A 19,324-nucleotide genomic window follows, 5' to 3' on the forward strand; every position below is an offset into this window, starting at 1 on the left:
TATCTTGAAATTCGAGCAAATTATCTTTTTTTCACGTGTAGTATAGAAATTTGTAATAAGATACATAATGCAGTTATAATAAAATATTGTGCGATTATTTTCTTATAATTAAAATTAATATGTATTTATTTTTTAGAAAATACAAGAGAAGCAGCACTTCCACCGCTTCCAATGACGGCACACCACTGGAATATACTACACATTTTCACTGCCAAAATAAAAATGTCTGTTGTCATCATATATAAAAATAATTATTGATGACAATATAGCTAAATCTATTCAATCTATTGATCTACCATTCATTGAATAGCTATAAACATACGTTGCATTAAATGAATATTTGTTCTAGTCAGATGCTAATGCTTTAAATAGATTCTCAGTAAATGCAATTATATAATTGTTGTTGTTAACCTTTGGGTCAATAAAAACATCAAGTTGATTTTGGCATACCAAGGATTTTAGACATCATATCAACAAAAACTCATATATCTTCAGTAACCGATTTTTTTCAAAAACTGTCATTACAGCAAAACATTTTTCCAAATGTTTAACACCAATCAATTTACCCTAACATATAAATATTATCCTAGTATTAATATAAAAAACTGAAAACTTTGATATTTTTATTTGATATAATAAATAATTTATTTAAAGTTGCCTCAATTAAAAGATAATAAAATTAATATTATAATAGCTTTGAGAAATTTGTTAATTCAGATGTTTTACAGGAGTAATAAGCTTGCTTAGTTTTAAAATCTGTTTTAAAATATATGACTTAACAAAGTGTCATTTTGTTATGTTTTATATTCTTTCAGATAAACTAGCATTGATGTTTGTATGAAAATCATTCTCAAACAATAAATTTCAATTATTAAAATCTTTTCTACTGATCTTATTTATCAGTGTATCAGTTCAACAAAATTTTGAAATGACATGACATAACATGATAAAATCAGTATATGATTTTCAGATGATTTTTTCTTATCAAACCACCACATTCACAAAGAAAAAAACATTCAGATAAACTTAGTTATATGTACTAAGAAAATGTCACTTGAAAATCATATGCTCTTTTCAATTCAATAATGATCTGAATTAAACTAAATCATGTTCACAGTTCTCAGATGATGTAGAAAACATATAAAATTAGATACAACTTTGCTTTAAATTTTTAATTTTTAGTTTTTTGATAAGCTAAAGTCAAATATAACATTTATGATTTTACTATTCATGACTTTGATAAATCAAACTCCTTCTTTCCAGTTAATTCTTTACGTTTAGAATAAAATAAATAATTTAAGAAACTTCATTATAATGAAATTATAAATAAAACAACCCAACTCATTCTCTCATTAAATAGATCATAAAATATTGGTTTGAGCAATTACTTCATAGCTAATAAGCACATTAATTTTATAGTTTATTGCTAGTTTGCTTTCACATTTCTATAATTCTTATTTTAATCAATGTAAGATCAAACATGTGATAATGCTAACATACAGTAATATGTTAGAAAGTAAGCAAAAATAATAGCAAAATAAGAATACTTATTAGTCTATAAAGTAAATGTTTTGTGTACTGTTTAGGAGAAAAATTGCTTGATACATAATTCCATTATAGCATATTTCTTACAAAACCACTATTGTTTTATATTAGAAAGAGGTATTTTGATTAATTGAATTTAAAAATTAGAAGTTGCAATATTGTAACTGTTATATTTATAATACTGTAATTTGCCACAATTCTTGAAAATTTTTGAAGTCTAAACATATGTAAGAAAATACTTGATTAAATTATGTTAAAACATTCTGAATATACAAGCAGATATACATTTATTTTTATACAAAAGATTGATATTGATATTAATGTAAATTATATTGAAAAAGAAATTTAAAAATAACTTACAAATACATCATCTTTTCATTTGTATTTTTTAAAAAATATAAATTTATTTGAATAAAAAAGTTAAAAAGTTTCAATGATGAAAATCAATTTTCACTGACCTTGAATGCTTTCAGAATTATCTTTCAGGCTTGAGCATAATACATGATTTACTTTTACTTCTTCATCTCCTTTTTTCTCAATGATTTGTTCAGTTTTCTTTGCATTAGAATCACTTATTCTTATATTTTCAGTTTGAGTAGATAAAATTGTTTCTGTCAGGACAAGTGATGTTAAATCTGTTTTAATTAAAGTACAGTCTAACTGTTTATTGTGAGAAATAGGCATATGGTCTTCTGTTGATACTTTCTTATCACACATAACTAAACTAACTGAATGACTGTTACTATTTTCACATTCCATTATACAATCTTCAGTCTCTTTATTTGCAGGGATGGAATAATCTTCATTTTCAATAATATGTAACAGTGCATTTTTGACCACACTTTTAGATGCAAAATTTTGTTTAGGTGAATTTAAACAATGATTTGAAAGATCAAAATCTTTAGCATTACGATCAGCACAGGCCGAAAGAGAAATGTGTTTCTGGCAATATAGCCTTTCTTTAGTGTTTGTTTGAACTGTAGGGGCACTTTCTGAAGTCCAATCTTCAAGATCTGGCAAACTATATGAATCGTCATCAATTGTTGTTTCAATACAATGTTCAGCTACCATTTTTCTCATCATTAAGGTATTGTCATTATCATTTTCATGCTTAATAGGCACTCGTCTTTGAGCTACATCTAACGAATTCGGATGATGTCTTCCGACAACTACCGGATCAGCCCAATTACAACGGTTTAAAGAATTTCTTTGATATTTACAAAGTTGTGTATGATACTGGTTAATGGATTGCACAATTCTAGATGTGTAATCTTTTGGATCCATTCCATTTGGACAAAAGAAAGGCACTTTTTCAACCATCTAGAAAAATTTGATATTATTTTACAAAACTGTATTTATAAACATTTAAATTGTTAACAAAAATTCAAATTTATTTAAATTAAATTTTAATGAAAACGGAAATACTATTTCTAATATAATTGAAATCAACACAAAACAGTATTTAGCATAATAGATAAATTGATCATATCATTAAGGAAACACACAAAAATTAAGTGAAAACAAGTACTGTACTTTCACCTTAATCATCTAAATACATTTAACTTTACAAAATTAAAATATGTGAAAGTAATCAATTATTGACTATAGTTGTAAAAAGTTAAATATTTATTTTATTTAAATCATAATTCTAAACATCTAACATAGCAAATTTGTTCATTGTCATTTTCTGTTATGCATACATGTTTACTATTAGCGTTAAATTTATCATTATAGGTGGCATTTTCATAAAAACTTGTTACACTTATAGCATTACAATTTGAAAATTATACTACTGACAGATGAAGCCAGAACTTAAAAGGAAGCACGTAATGTAATGAAACAAAACTGATGACTGAGAAATATTGAAATGATCAAATCTGAAGGTCATACAAACCTTGAAAATTACTTAATTTGTTGGAGACTCCTGGAATTTGGCAAAAATTTTAAAATTCTCAGACTCCTAAATTGAAGTTATTCTTCCCATATTTACTCAGCCTAACAATTACATATTAAAACATACTAATACATATTAAAACAGACTAATGTATAGGAGGCAGTATTTTGATATTGCTGTGAGTAAAAAAAAATGTCACGTCTCCTGGAAGGGAAATTCCTGGAATCAACTCTTCAGGAGTTGGCAAGCTTATTTTGGATTCAGAAGAATTGGAAAGTTATTTTATATGTAAATTTGTGCACAGAGCTGCTAAGGAAAAGGAATGCTTATACCAAACCATCAAATTTAATATCAAAAATGTTCCAAATGCTAATTTCAGATGTATGTTTAAATTACAATTCATGAATTGATTTAAGACTTTAGGCATAAAAAAATCTAGCAACGAGTTGCATAACTTTTCTGACTTTTATAAGATTTAAAAATTGCATTTTTATTATTAAAAATATAAAAATGAATGTATGTGTGTTTGTGTGTGTGTCCTTCATGCATTACCACACCGTTTATCCGATTGCCGTGAAACTTTGGGAAGTTGTTTAATATACTCCAGCGAAGGTTTGTGGCATAGTACGATTGCCATGAAACTTTGGAAAGTTTTTAATACCCTCCCGCAAAGTACATTTATCCTACAATAGATGGCGTGCGTTTACACGAGCGTTTGAGCACTGTGTGTTGGATCCATTTCAAATTGTGAAGACCATTTTCCCCTTTCAAAAAATATCTCTGTATATGCATTTGTTATTTACGATATTTGTAATAATTTTTGTTTAATCACTTTATTTCAACTTTTTTTTGCTAATTATGTATTCGCTCGAACTTCGTTAAAACCTTAACTGTACCCCGAACAACAACCGAAGTTGTAGGAAGAAATTCGCGTATTTTACCGATCTAGGTATCCCCCTTTTCCAAATTTTAATATCAACTCAAAATAATTTAAAAAGACAAATTACAATAAAACGGTTTATTATCCAACTATCAGAAATTTCACAACATGCCAAGGAAGAGAGGAAGGAGCAATTAAATAATTAAAATTATAAAGGATTAAAAAATATATATAAAAATGGGGAATATCGCACTTCTGACAATCGCTGCGAGTGTGTGGGCTAAATTTGGAGAATCCGTGCTTCTCGCATGGACAACTGTATGTGGCCGGCTCACGCGTCGAAAAACCTTCCGATTTATTCGTGTACGCACCAGACGGAAAAACAAAAAATATCGTGTATCCACAAGCACTCCAATAAATAAATAGAATTGAAATGACACTTTGAAATGTTTTCCCGATGAAAATGAATAATAATAATAAGTTTCAATAAAAATGATAAAATGTAAATTGAATTTTATCATAATGAGTTTGCTTGAATTTCCTTTCTTCTGAGATCGCAGCAATGCGCAACGGGTAAGCTAGTTATTAAATAAAATCAAAATAAATAAATAAAGTTGTGTATGGTACCATCTGTTATGAGACTTTGTTATAAAAACTTTATATATTTTTAATTATTATAACATAGCAAAGGACTTATTTTGAGGGTAAAGATGAGTTTTATAAAACACTATAAATGCTAACCACAAGTAAAATCTTCATCAAGTCTGATCCCTCAAGATATATCACATGACCATCCTCTATCTCTCCATTCCCTTGACCTTTCACAGCAAAAATTTAATATCATTAATGCCCCTTATATAGAAGCTACCAAGCCAAATTTCATTTCTTTATCTTTGCTCCATCCTGAGATATTAAGCAAAATAGATGCCAACACACACACACATCCACGGCATCTTTTTGCCCTTTCTTTTTTTTTTTTTTACTTTTTTGGTTCAGAGGATCTCAGGTGGAGATTTGAAAAAAACAAGGTCAAATTTGACATGATTCCCATACTTTCCCTTATTACATATACATAACAGCCAGTTAAGTAAAAATGAAATTGTGTCTTCTCACTTATCAAGTTTGAAATAATGATGTCAATCTTTTACTACATCTTATTGACCCCAATATAAGCAAAAGACTACTACAATTAGCTACCATTACAACCTTATTTTATAATGTAAGCTTATAACAGGAGCTTCTCTTATGATGTTATGAATGTTCATAAGGTTATAACAAAGTTTTTTATAACAGAAGATACTGATGCACAAACTCACTAATAATGCTTTTTATTTACTCTTATAGTCATAAGGACCTTATTTCATTACAAGTGTTCTGCTATTCTTTATTCATAACTTTAAATTCCTTAAATGCTCAATTAAATAAAAGTAGTTATAACTAATTTCATTTAATTTTTTGTGTATATTTATTTGAATGTACTGCTAATTTATGCACTGTAGAGTTTATTAATATAAATAAACTTATGAATAGTTATTTCTATTATAATTTATTTAATAATTAAATAATAATCTATCAAAAAATTTTATTTACAATTAAAGAGAACATACAACTTCTTCTGTATAACCAAACTTTTCTTAAATAATGATCAATGAGTTCATTTACATTGTTAATTTTTATAAAATGAATTTCATAAAAATACATTTGTTACAATTTTGAAGTTGATTATACAGATATACACAATGATAAAGATTATACATAAAAATATAAAGAATATAATAAAAATATATCTTATATTCTTCATATATATATGTGAATATATATGAGATGATCATATTTTGTCAGTTCATTAATCCATTCGATTAAGTACTCATTGATTTCTGTATAAACCGTATATTTACCAAAAGATGTACTAAAAGATTTAGAATTACCAGAGTTCACTCAGATTAATATCAAAAAGGTAGGAACAAATCTACTTTTAATGCCAAACTAACCTAATCATTAACTAACTTAAACAAAAATCAATAAAATAATTCAAAAATACATTTTTTTATTTGATCTAATAAAATCATAAATACAATGGAACCCTGTTTATCCAGATCTCTGGTTTATCCAGAATAAGGAAGACAGACATATAGAAAACCTATATATGCAAAAAAATCAAAGAACTAACTTGTTAGTAGTACATTCTTGTCTGACAAGTGAGTATAATGTGGCAGCTGTAATAATACTGTTTTCCCTTGGCTCAATGCCAATTCCAAACACCTGTAACTTTATAACTAAGGATCTGGTAACAAAAATAAATACAGTACAGTAAATCACAATTACTTTGTTACAAATACAAATTATTCCTTTTGTTTTGGTACAGAGAGCTAAGGCTAATTACCAATTGACCTTAGAAAAGTTCATATAGAGAAGTTCTACCCCACACAAATGGTCAGAAAACTTATGTACATGTACTGTACCAGCTGATAGAAAACAATAAACTGACATTGTATGTAGATATGTCTTTTGCTTTATACTGTTACTATTGTTGTAAAACTATATATAATATGCAATAAATAAAATAAAATAAAATGTAAATCTAAACTGTGTTATTTATGTTGTTAACAAATTTTTCACACTATCCAGATTTTCAATAATGCAGATTGGGCCTGGTCCCATTTGAGATGTAATAAAAAACATTTGAGGTTCCACTGTAATATAAACAAACTAATATATTAGGCTTGGATTATAGTTTTTTAAATAAATTTATTTTTTAATATCAATTGTATTTCTTTATATTTTTAAGCTGAAATTGAAATGTTTAAATAAATTTTTCTTCTAAAAAAATGTAACTGTTTTGGTTTAATCATAATAAAATATATATACAATAATCTTAGAACAGTGATAAAAGACAAAGTAGATAAATAATTCCACATTGATAAGTTTATACAGGATGATTCACTCAGGATGAACACTTATTTTACAGAATATCTCTATGTAAAATGACAAGATGAGCATAAAACATGAATGTAGTGATTCTTTATTTCATGATAAAGTAGTCAACCCAAGTATGTTTTACATTACATGTTATTCAAATGTAATTGTACAATCATAAGGTATTTAACAAAGTAAATGTTCAGTCTCGAGTGAAACACCCCATATTAAATACTATGAACATCTCAAAACTGCATGAATAAATCTGATTGGCTTACCAAAGAATTAATTCTATTCTTGATAATGTTTAATTAATAACTTATATACCCAAATATAAGAATATTTGGGTATATAATATCAAAATTACAATTTTGGGTATATAAAATCAATATTAATTCAAGTATTATCATACATGAGTTAATATTGATTTTTATTATCTTTAGCTTTTAACACTACATTTATAATATTTTAAATAAATTTAATTTACATTTAAAAATTATTTTAATATAAAGGTCAGTTCATACCTTACAAGAACAGAAAAGAAAAGAGAAAAAGACACTAAATAGGTTTAACGTGCAACATGTTGCACATTACTAGTGACATACTTCCATTCTCTTTCGGTTAGAGAAAGAAGTTGACAATGTTTGACTTTTCTCTATGTTGGTAGCTCACAATTCTTTGCATCCTTCAATATGAAGACTGATAAAATTGAAATAATTAGAATTAAAATAGAATTATCTTTGATGAATCATAAATCATCATTTATATATCTTAAATTAATGAATAGATATTATCTTTACACGTACATTTAAAACTTACCTAAAATAAAAATGTACATCAGGTGCATCTTCCTTAATTTCTTTTATAAGATTATAAAATAAATTTTTTTTTCTTTTCAAATTAATTAACCACATGTGCTCATTTTTTTTAATTTTATGACTTGTATATGCTTTCAAAGCACATTTTTGGCTGTAGCTATGAGATGCTATATTTTAAATTATATATTCATGCTCTTTTGTTGTCTTGAAATACAGTAAAACTCCAATTATCCAAACTTATTCATTCTGCGGGTGATTTGGATAAATGAAAATTTAGATAACATGTAAAGAATGAAATTACAGGGTAGCAGGAAGTATTGCATACATACTGTATTTATTTATTCATCAATATGCAAGTAGCATCCAACTGATCATTTAGATCTGTCATAGCAAATAGGCTTATATAGAGAGCATCATTTCAGGTTAAAAAAAAAATGCAGCAAAAACAATTGCCTAGCACTTGAAACAGTTTCTGGCAGCAAGGTCTTAAAGGCATTTTAGTGTCAACAAGTGTGACAAAAAACATTCATTTTCAAATCACTTCATTACTATCTCAAGACAGTTAAAAGCTTCACTGTGTGATGATCCAGGATTGTTGTTTAACTCTTCTTCTGCTACCACATTCTCTTTGGAAGCATCTTCTCTTCACATGCTTTCTACAATTTCTTCATCATTCAAAATTTGGAAACCATTATCACTGCATCACTTAACCAATTTTCCATCTCCTGAATTCTGCACTATGAAAAAGCTGAAATGCCCTCTATTATCTCATAAATGTCATTGCAAAATGTTTCATTGGCAAACTCGAACATGGCATCTCTTCCACGCAACTTTCTCCATGTTCTGTTCAAAGTTTCTCACTTAATAGAATTCCTTGAATCAACCAATATATACATGCATTCCTTAACATTAAGACACTTGTGAAATTTCCTCACATCATTTCCATCACTGTTGCACAGCAACAGCAATCACAACAACTGTTTCACGTACTAGAGTTTCATAGCTTCAATAATGCCCTGATCCATTGGCTGCAGGAACAATGTTACATTTGAAGAAAGGAACATAACTTTAAATTTTACTTCATCTTTTGTCAGTTGCTTGCTGTTAGGGTGAGATGGCACAAGATCAATTATTAACAGCAAGTTGCCATATTTTCCAGTCCACTTTAAATATTTTTTCACTGTGAAATTGAAGATTTCATCATATCATTTAATATAAATGTCTGCTGGCATCCATGCATTTTTCTGGTTCATGCATGTGACTGGTAAACCTTTCACATTCTTTAGAGATTATGGACACTTCATTTTCCCCAATCATAAGCAGTTTTCAATCTTTGTTTTCCAGTAGCATTGGTGCACACCATCACTGAAACTCATCATTACTCATTTTTCATCCTAGAGTGACGCCAGTGTCTTTTGAGGCAGAGATTTCCAGTTTAACCCTGTCTCATCAGCATCACAGATGAAGTGATGACTGTATTTCTCTCTGATACAAGTTGTCAATTCAACAAAAAATTTTTCAGCATATTCTAACTTCACAGACAGCTTATCACCGTGAATCTCAAGTTCTTGGATTCCATGCAACTTAAAGTTGTGAGGCCATCAACTGCCAGCTTTGAAGTTTTCATCTCAGCCCAGTTTCTTGTTGAACATCAGAACTTTCTCATAAAAAATTGGCCCAGATATTGGGTGTCCAGCTGAATGCTTTTGCATGAATCATTTATATGTTGCTTTGTCAACTGCAGCATCATTCACTTTTTTCATTGTCTTTCTGTAAAACAACCATCCTCACTTTTCAGGGTAGATGCAAACTGCAATATTGTGTCATCACTTTTCTTAATGTTTGAAACAGCAGCTTCTCTCATATATTTTTCAGCAATAAATTTCTCGGATTCTCTTTTTTCAATGCATTGACAATCTCAATTTTTCTGTCATGGTAACAAAAACACATTTTATTCATTTCATTGCATTCTCAGAGATGAAAAGAATCACATTCACAGCAAATGGAAGGAAATTGCAGTGTGACATCAATGGGAGAGAGAAAGGAGAGCAAATGGTAATTTGGATAATTGGATATTTGGTCAATTGAAATTTGGATAATTAGAATTCTATTATATGAACACTTATGTGCAGAGAAAAGAAAAGACATATTGTCTTCTCTTTTCCATTCTCAAAAAGTATGAACCAGACTTTAGTTAGTATAACAACTAAAATAGAAATTAAATACTTACATGAGGCAAGAATCTGTTTATTATGGATGAAAAGAAAAACAAGAGAGGAAACATTATTAGTAAATTTTAAATTAAATAATTTAATATATTTATAAATTAATTTTTTATAATTTCTCTACTGATATTGTCAAATTGTCTAATTTATTGATATATGTTTTGTTCTTTATTATTTAAAAAATATATAAATTTTAATTTCAAGTGAAACATTTTCAAAAAATTTTTCAATAGGATTAAAAGTATTTAATAATTATAAACTATAATTATTAAATATTTGATCAGTTTTAAAAAATGTTTATATTTTATGCACAAATACATTCAAATTAGCCTATTATGCTATTTATTTTTCAACAAAAAGTCAATTTTTACCTTTAAATAATGATTCAGTATTTATATGAATTAATTATATTTTTATTTAAACATTGAAATCAAAATTTTTAAAAAATCATATAAATAATTTTATAAAGTAATTATTTATGTATACAATATGGAAATATATGTTTTTCTTCTATACAGAACTATACATAAACTCAATATTTGAAATTGGATATTTTTTTTTATTTAGNATTATAAATTATTTTATAAATATATATTTAGATTTGATTGGATATTAATGAAAAATCATATATTCTATCCTATTACTAATTTCCATTTATTCTGAATAAATCCTCAAAGCTTTTTGCATGCCTTTATAATATTACTATAAGTAAAAAAAAAAACAAAAACATATTTTAGAAGTTAGAATTATATTAATCCAGCATTTATGGAATGAGAATGGTGCTGGATTATCATAAGTGCCAAATTTTAAACAATTTCGTGTTTTCACAAAATTTGTACAATTACATATTATGACATTTATATACTCTATTCTGGGAAAAAAGTGCATGTCCTGTCAGTCTATAAAACATGCTGAAGGAATTGGGCTTATCATGCTGTAAATTTAACATTACATTGCACCACTCAAATCATTGTATGGCATCCTGTGAATGTTCTATTGTTTGCTAATAGCAGCTGAAAGAGTAAATGTCATAGCAAAGTAATACAAGTACTGTATCTGTGTATTTGTGTATGCTTGCAGCATACATAAATATACCAGGTACTTGTATTACTTTACAAATACACAATTTGTATATTGCCCAAGCAATGTCAGACTCATCTGCTATTTTCAATAAAGCGAACTAACTACAGTTTCCTTAGCAATTCATATTAATACAAGTTGACTGTATATAAATTTAACAATTTCTTATTTGAACTTTAATCAAAAGTTTACAATAAAATTTATTTAATGAAACTGCATCACAGAATACAATTTAACCAAATCTATCAATAAAATGTCAACTACCAAAATGATGTATTCAAATTCTTACAATGAATCACAATAAAAAGTTAGTAACCAATTAATTACAATCTTAGTATAAAGCAAAATTAAATATTTTTTTATTTTCAAATAAAAAACATTTTTCATTAGTATTTAACTGTACTGTCAAATAAACTTTTATTGGAAAGTATTAATAAAATTAAACAACACACATATAAAATGATGTGCATGATTTATATATATATAATCATCATCAGACAAGAGTTTATCATGATATATATAAGCAGTACTGACAGTGAACATGTTAATTATTAAATTTTGATTTAATAATGAATATAATGAATGAAAAGAATATTTACCTTGGACAAACTAATGACACAGACACTGGAGAATCAGGAGATGGCCAGACATGTAACTGCTCCTGTGTTGAATTCTAATTTAACAGAGTAAAGAAAAAGAATAATTTCCTGAAATTATAAGGGTTGTAAATGTTTCTGTATTGTATAATTAAACATTTAATAGATAAATCTATTATGATTCAATTAAAATAATTTATTCACAGTTTTGTAAAGGAAAATACCTTTGTTGAATGCAAAATATATTTTCAATTTATGCACATTACATTTCCTTAATCATCAAATATTTATGTAAAAAATACTGGTAAATACTGTCTTATATTTATGAATAATTCAATTATTTAGTTCACATTTTAATTGTTTTTTTCAACTTAAACTAAAATCAATTAGCATGTAGCTAAATTTCCCATTAATTAAATTAAATCTGTATTGATGTATCTGTAATACAATATACATTATCTGAATAATCTCAGATTCAACTAGATATTAAAATATCATTTTCAAAAGCTCACCAATAATACTGATAACAAAAAGTTTACATGTTAAAATTTGAAAACTTTTTTGATATGTATAGAATATATATTGAAATTTTATTAATGACCAAATTTCTTATATAACTCAGATATAAAACTAAACAAGATTTTACTACATTTTTTAAATAAGAAAAAAATTAAAAAAAAATATATATAAAAATATCACAAATATAAAAAAACTTTGTTTTTATTTTCCATCATTTCAACACACCAGTGACAGCCCAAAACAATTTTCACATACAAAGCCCTTTATATTACCCTTTGATATTTTTATACTGTATTTAAAAAAAAAAATTTTTTATGTTCTTGAAACCGTGTCGGTGATTATTTTTGTTGTTTTGAACACCATATAGTGTAGATATACAAACACTAGGCAATCTTCATTTTAAATTTATTCTATTTTTAGTTGATTTGGTTCAACTAAAAATTGAATAAATTAAAAATGAAGATTGTCTAGTGTTCATATATCTACACTATATGGTGTTCAAAATGACAAAATTTTTTAAAATGTAAATACCATTGGCCAAGTTTTAAATTTTTACTTAATTTAAACAAAAAAGTTTATCTTTTAAGACATTATTTGTTACATAATTCTAAAATTTGTTACTCATTTTTTGAAAATAGAAAAAAATAAGCAGTAGACATTTTTTTGCTGATACATATTACAGTGACTAATTGACTACATTTTAAACACTAATCTAATAAAAAATTTTTTTATTTAATTATCAGTTACTTCAAACAATTATTAACAAATCATTTATACAATAATTTAGACTGACATTCATTCTTTCTCTACATTCAATCAATTAGTTATTAAACCAATTCATTAGATATTTAAGTTCTGTAATAATGTTTTTAATGTAATGTTCAATAAATAAGATTTCTTTAGGAAAGTCTGTTCAATTTCATGAGATCTACTGGTATTTGTAAAATTTTAGGTTAAATATCAATTTGGTTTCTTCAGATTTTAATATGACAGTCTCAATAAAATTTTATTGATAGTTGTTGCTAATAAAATAGTTTATTTTATTGCACAGTATATGCTTAAAAAAAAGAAAATTTATTAAATTAACAACCAATACTTTAAATCATACAAAAAAATAAATTTTACTATTTAAAAATTTATATATGACTACCTGAACAGAAGCTTGACAACTAGTACACTGTGTATCATCTAATACTTTGTTACTTGTGCCTTTGATATGATGTATTGTAGGAAAACAGGAATTTGAATAATCACCCTCATTACTAGGAAATAAAAAAAGATTTTTTGTAATTAGCTTTATAAAATGTATATCTATTTAACAAATAATATGGATCAATAAATCAGAGATCATTCTGATCTCATATTTTGAAAATTTTATGAATATTTATTAAAATATTTAACAAAAAACTAAATTTTACAATTTATTAACACCTTTTATTCAATTCTTAATAATTAAATTGTTATAGTAAACTTACATACAGAAAAATTAATATTTTTCTTATATATAATATTTTCAAACAGATATACAAATACTTTCTCTCAAAAATCAGTAAAGATTTAATAAAGCAGTAAACTATGTATATTACTAATAAAAACAAAGCTATAGTGACAACTTTCCAAATATTTTTGGATAAATATACAGTACTCATTTTCAGAGTTTTAACAACAATGTTTAACTTGTGTATTAATGGGTAATGTAGATCACAATTATTGATTCCATAGCAATAAGATCAAGAATACATGTGTAAAAATTAAGTACAGTTGTTACAATACAAAAATAGAAATTAAAAATATGTTTTCAGTTCTGTTTCTGAATTTGCTTTTGACCAAGAGAATATACATGCACAAAATCATATGCAATATATAAATAGAAACATGAAATCACTGCTATCCATATATTGTATTCACATATTGCTTTTTGTCTGTTAAATTGTTTTTATGTTAAGTTTTTGTCTTACACAGTTTAGTATCAAACATATCTGATAAATTCTTTAATTTCAGATTACTCTTGTTTCTGCACATACAAACTGACTATGATACTTGCTGCCATTATTTAAATGGAAATGTCATCATAAAAAAATTATTTTATTGACTAGCACCAACATAAAATTTTTCAATATGCAAAAAATACAAACATATTCTCTACTTCAAATTTCTGTTTAATTTTAGCAAAAATTTCAGAAAATATTTTTACATTTTTATTTCTATCCACAATCATGTTGTATTTTATGGATGTGGTGTTCTTAGTTTAACATTTAGACAATATAGAGATACAGATTATGAAATTCAAAACTAAACTACATACATACTTATTTTTGAATTTATCTACCCAAAGCAAAAGCAATGAGCTGCTGTGAGATTGGCTTAAATGTAACTCATAAGCATCAATATGAAACTTTGTTGTTAAAACTCTAAAGATGTTAATGTTTTCCTAAAATTATCTGGAAAAACTTTATTATGGTTTTTTTTTAATTGATTTATAATGTTACTAGTTCTCTTATAGTTTTTCTTACTTGACTTTTAAAAATAAATGGATATATTCAATTATCACTATTTTAAAAATAAATTTCTAGTTTTGTTTTTTCAATACTTTAAAATTTTTTGGAAATATTTTCAATATAAAATAAAACTCAAATATTTTGATTTTCTGTATTTTGTAAAATTTATAATAAAATTATTAATATAGTGTATTTACCATTTATATATATATTGAATCAANAAATAGAATATTACTAATTCTTTCAACAAACCTGAATCATCTCAAGAATTTTTAAATACTTTTTCTAGAACTGTCAATAATTGCATTTATTCTACTCAATTTAGCCAACATACTAATGAAAATATTTACAAATTAAAGACTAAATAGTATAATTTTCATATTTAATTTCATTATTTTATGCCATATATTAAAAATATATCTTACTCTTTCTTTGAAACATTACTCAAATCCAAAGTTAAGCTTGCTTTTAATTTAAATTATTTTAAATGTGTTGTACATGCATTTGCTTTTAGTAAAAAAAAATTGCTAACAATCTACACTATTTAACAGAGAAAATGCCACATCTTAAAGAAATGCTTGAAAAAGTAAGTTGTAAATAAATAATTTTAATTTTGAGATTTCATATCAATCTAGTGGCCAAACAAACAGGATAACTCATCCTGACTGAATAAGTATTATGAATCCCGTATCTGGCAATACCATTTTGCACAAAGCAGGCACTGAATTTCTAAGTCCTTAAATTGTTTTCTGCAATACGCTTCTTGTCTAGTCTTGTGTTCAACTATAAAAGCAATATAACAGCTTAAAAACTTTGAAATGTCTCTAAACAGTTATATCACATGGAGTTGAAAAGGGACTAAATGCCCAAAATGCATACTCTTCAGAGAAATAAAGATATGATTTTCTAAAGTTTGTCCTCTCTCTGACTGATTGTGTAATAAGTCTAGCGAAAAAGAAAAGCCATTATAGTGCTAGTATAATTGTTCCTTAAATTGTGTCCTGAAAAACTGCTGACCATGAAGTATTGACTAGCATCCACAATTCAATTTCATTTCAAGTGCATCACCAGATAGACATTAATTCAATGGCCAATAATGCCTCATAGATTCTCAATTGGAAAGGAATCATGCTGTCTAAAGGAATACTTGAACACCTTACAGAAACTGTCTGATGATGTTAGCTGTGTGGCTATGCACTGTGTTGAAAAATGGCATTTGGTATACTCTGAAGATACAATAACAAAGCAAGCTGCAGTACCTCATTAATGTATTCGTATGTCATTATTATATATCCAAAGCTGATCACTTCTAGTATATTACACTAGTATATTACATATACTAGATGTGATCAGCTTTTGATGCTGACAAACCTCAAACCATGACATCACACTGACAAGCTGTGCGACACACAAATGGTAGAACGATCAACCCAATGGTCGCATTGTCTCCAGATTCTAAATCAGTGATCATCAGCACTCAGGCAAGACTTGTCAATAAACGTGACACTTCCACTCATCATAACAAGCAACTCTGGTATGATACCCACTATAATCATTCACAACAATGGCTTGTGGTGAAGGCAGTCTTCACGGAGGATGGTGAGACTGCAATCCAATCTAAAGTAATAGTCTATGTTGATATTGGAACATTCAAATTTCCCTGTTGAATTTGTTGAATGCAGTAATCAGTGCATTCTGATGTTCATCTGTGTGCTGAAGTCCCTCAATGATAATTCATATTTCCATCTTCTAACCACTGTCTCCAAATTTGACCCACAAATGTTGCAACATATATTTCCAGAAAATAAGACGTAGAGACCAGCCAGCTGTATATCATCCTATAATGAATCCTCTGGTAAATGAATCTTTAAAAAGTTCTCATCAACACATTTTCCATCTCTTAAATTTTATTCAAATACAGAAAACTGTATAAAAAAAACTTCTTTTTGCAGTCATAAGAAAGACACAAAAGTTAGATTAACATACAGGTTTTTTTCACCTATTTTGCTCCCATATCATGTGAGGGATTGTAAAACTGAAATAATTTGTGAAATAACTCACCTGTCAAAATGTATATTGCAATTTGCATTGCATTGCAACAAAATCTTCATAGTGTGGCATTTTCCTATCAAATAGTGTATTTTAAAAAAGTTGATCATTAAAAATTCAATATCTCAAGTATTTGCATTTTTTAAATAATCTTATTTGAACTATGTTTACAGAATGAAAGGTTTTGTGGGTTTAAAATAATTTCAATTGTTTTAATATTTTATAATTATATTTATAACTTAATACTTATGTAAACACATTTAACAAATAATTCATTTTAAAAACTTATGCACATCAAATATAGATTAAGTTTTCATAAGTATTTTAAATTTATACAATATTTTAAAATTATATTTTACAAACCTAATATCATATTTACGCATATATAAAAGACAAGGTTTTTATTCATTTTTCACTGCTTTAATAACCTAGATCATTTTACATGTGCGAGTGAAGAATTCATTTTGTTTTTGCAATAATTTTTGTAAACTGTGTATTTGCATTTTTTACCGGATTCTCACCTTCTAGTGTTTAAAAACAAAAGTGTTTTATCTCGGTCATTTGAATCATTCTTGTGTATTATCAGGAGTAAAAATGAATAGCAATAGGAAAAGCAAAGCTTTTGAATTGAATTCCAAAATTACACAGGAGCCCAATATAAGTTTTAATTCATTCCCACATAAAAACAGATGATTATTTGGAAATCAGAATTCAGAGAAACTCATAAGCGTAATCGATGAAGAGTGAATTCGACTGTTAGGAATTGGCAAAAAAGGTTCCCAATAGATGTCCAGCTTTACATGAACAAATTGTTGTTGATTTTACAAAATTTTTACTTGAAGTTTAAAATGCCAGTAATTTTTGCAGGACAATGTGTGCATTTACATGCATTTGATATTTTATTTTTGATTAAATGAAATAAAATTAGAATTGTATTAAAATCTAATTTTCTTTATTTTGATCTTTAAAGTCATACTTCGTCCTATATGCGAGATCGTCTTATATCCAAGTAAATACAGTAACTTAATTTTGACTTTAAGAAAATAAAATAAAATTAGAAAGATCTCAAATGATCAAGAATTTCAATAAACAAAAATTAATGTAAATATTATGTGCTACAGACTGTATGTAATTCTAGCTTATAACCACAAATTGTAATCATCATTCAAATGAAGTGATGGCTCAAGTTTTTTGTGCAATTATAATTTAAACATTTCTATTGTTAAACAAAAACTAATACAAAAATAGTTAAGGCTAATTGTAAACAATTATCTGTTTAGTTATACATACAATCTCCAGCAGGTGTTAAAAATTTAATGCTTCTATGAAAAATCTTTTTCCAAAAATTCTTAAAAATAGAAGCAGATATATTCGTTTTTTGCTTTAGAATTCTATTCGGTTCAATCTAACTACTACTGTTTTCAGGAATTTTTGGAAAAAGAATTTCCCCTAGAAAAAACATTAAATTTTTAACGCCTTCAGCTGGAAATTGCATGCATAACCAAAAGATTACAATCACTCTTAAGTAGTCTACTATATAAGACATAACATCTAAAAATTGTATTGAAAGAAATTTAAAGAAAATAATATCCATTAGTTCTGTTTGAAATTATAATGTGTAACTTGATGTGTCCCTACAATATTTTAGGCTTTAAACTAGCTCATGATATAATAAGATATTCCTTTTATGATATAAGGTCATAAAGTCATTGAAAATAACTCTAAGCTTATTTACTGACCAAATAGAATATTACTAATTCTTTCAACAAACCTGAATCATCTCAAGAATTTTTAAATACTTTTTCTAGAACTGTCAATAATTGCATTTATTCTACTCAATTTAGCCATTACAGAAAACTACCTGAAAAGTCTAGAAAGTGTTATCTGGTTTATTTTCTCATTGAATTAAAAGCTTCTTGCATTGTCACAAAAATTGTTTTTATTAATATTGAGACTGATTAAGTTAGACCAGGGGTTGACAACCTTTCAGCGGTGTTGTGCCAAACATAAGCTATAGTGTTATTCCAAGTGACAACATGATTCTACAAAGTTTATTATATATGTTATCAAAATTAGTCCAGTTATAACAGATTTCAAAAATGTATAATTTTGAAGTTAAGCTGTTAATTGAATTATGTTCTTACATGTGAAGTGCTTGCACAACACATAGATGTCAACACAAAGCATAAATGCATGTGCTGTAATAGAAATATACAAACAAGAGATTTGTTTTTGATGTACCACAGCTTTCAGTGAACTATGAATTCCATTTAAATGTGTAATTAATAATTAAATTATAATTTT

At 26.6% G+C, this 19,324-nt stretch overlaps 1 protein-coding gene across 2 annotated transcripts in view; it reads right to left on the reverse strand.

Annotated features, from left to right (window-relative positions):
• The window catches only part of LOC111638455, a 58,165-nt gene that overhangs the window by 20,095 nt on the left and 18,746 nt on the right, over positions 1 to 19,324 (reverse strand). For both annotated transcript variants that reach the window (XM_023384178.1, XM_023384179.1), the window contains exons 5-8: positions 13,624 to 13,735; positions 11,958 to 12,031; positions 10,284 to 10,296; positions 2,004 to 2,865 (exon numbers count right to left, since the gene is read on the reverse strand). In XM_023384178.1, the coding sequence (XP_023239946.1) occupies positions 2,004 to 2,865; positions 10,284 to 10,296; positions 11,958 to 12,031; positions 13,624 to 13,735 (1,061 nt within the window). The remainder of the gene's footprint in view (positions 1 to 2,003; positions 2,866 to 10,283; positions 10,297 to 11,957; positions 12,032 to 13,623; positions 13,736 to 19,324) is intronic.

This window comes from Centruroides sculpturatus, unplaced genomic scaffold (genome assembly GCF_000671375.1).
Source record: "Centruroides sculpturatus isolate CEXI.00-Female unplaced genomic scaffold, Cexi_2.0 scaffold1204, whole genome shotgun sequence".
NCBI classification, from domain to species: Eukaryota; Metazoa; Arthropoda; class Arachnida; order Scorpiones; family Buthidae; genus Centruroides; species Centruroides sculpturatus.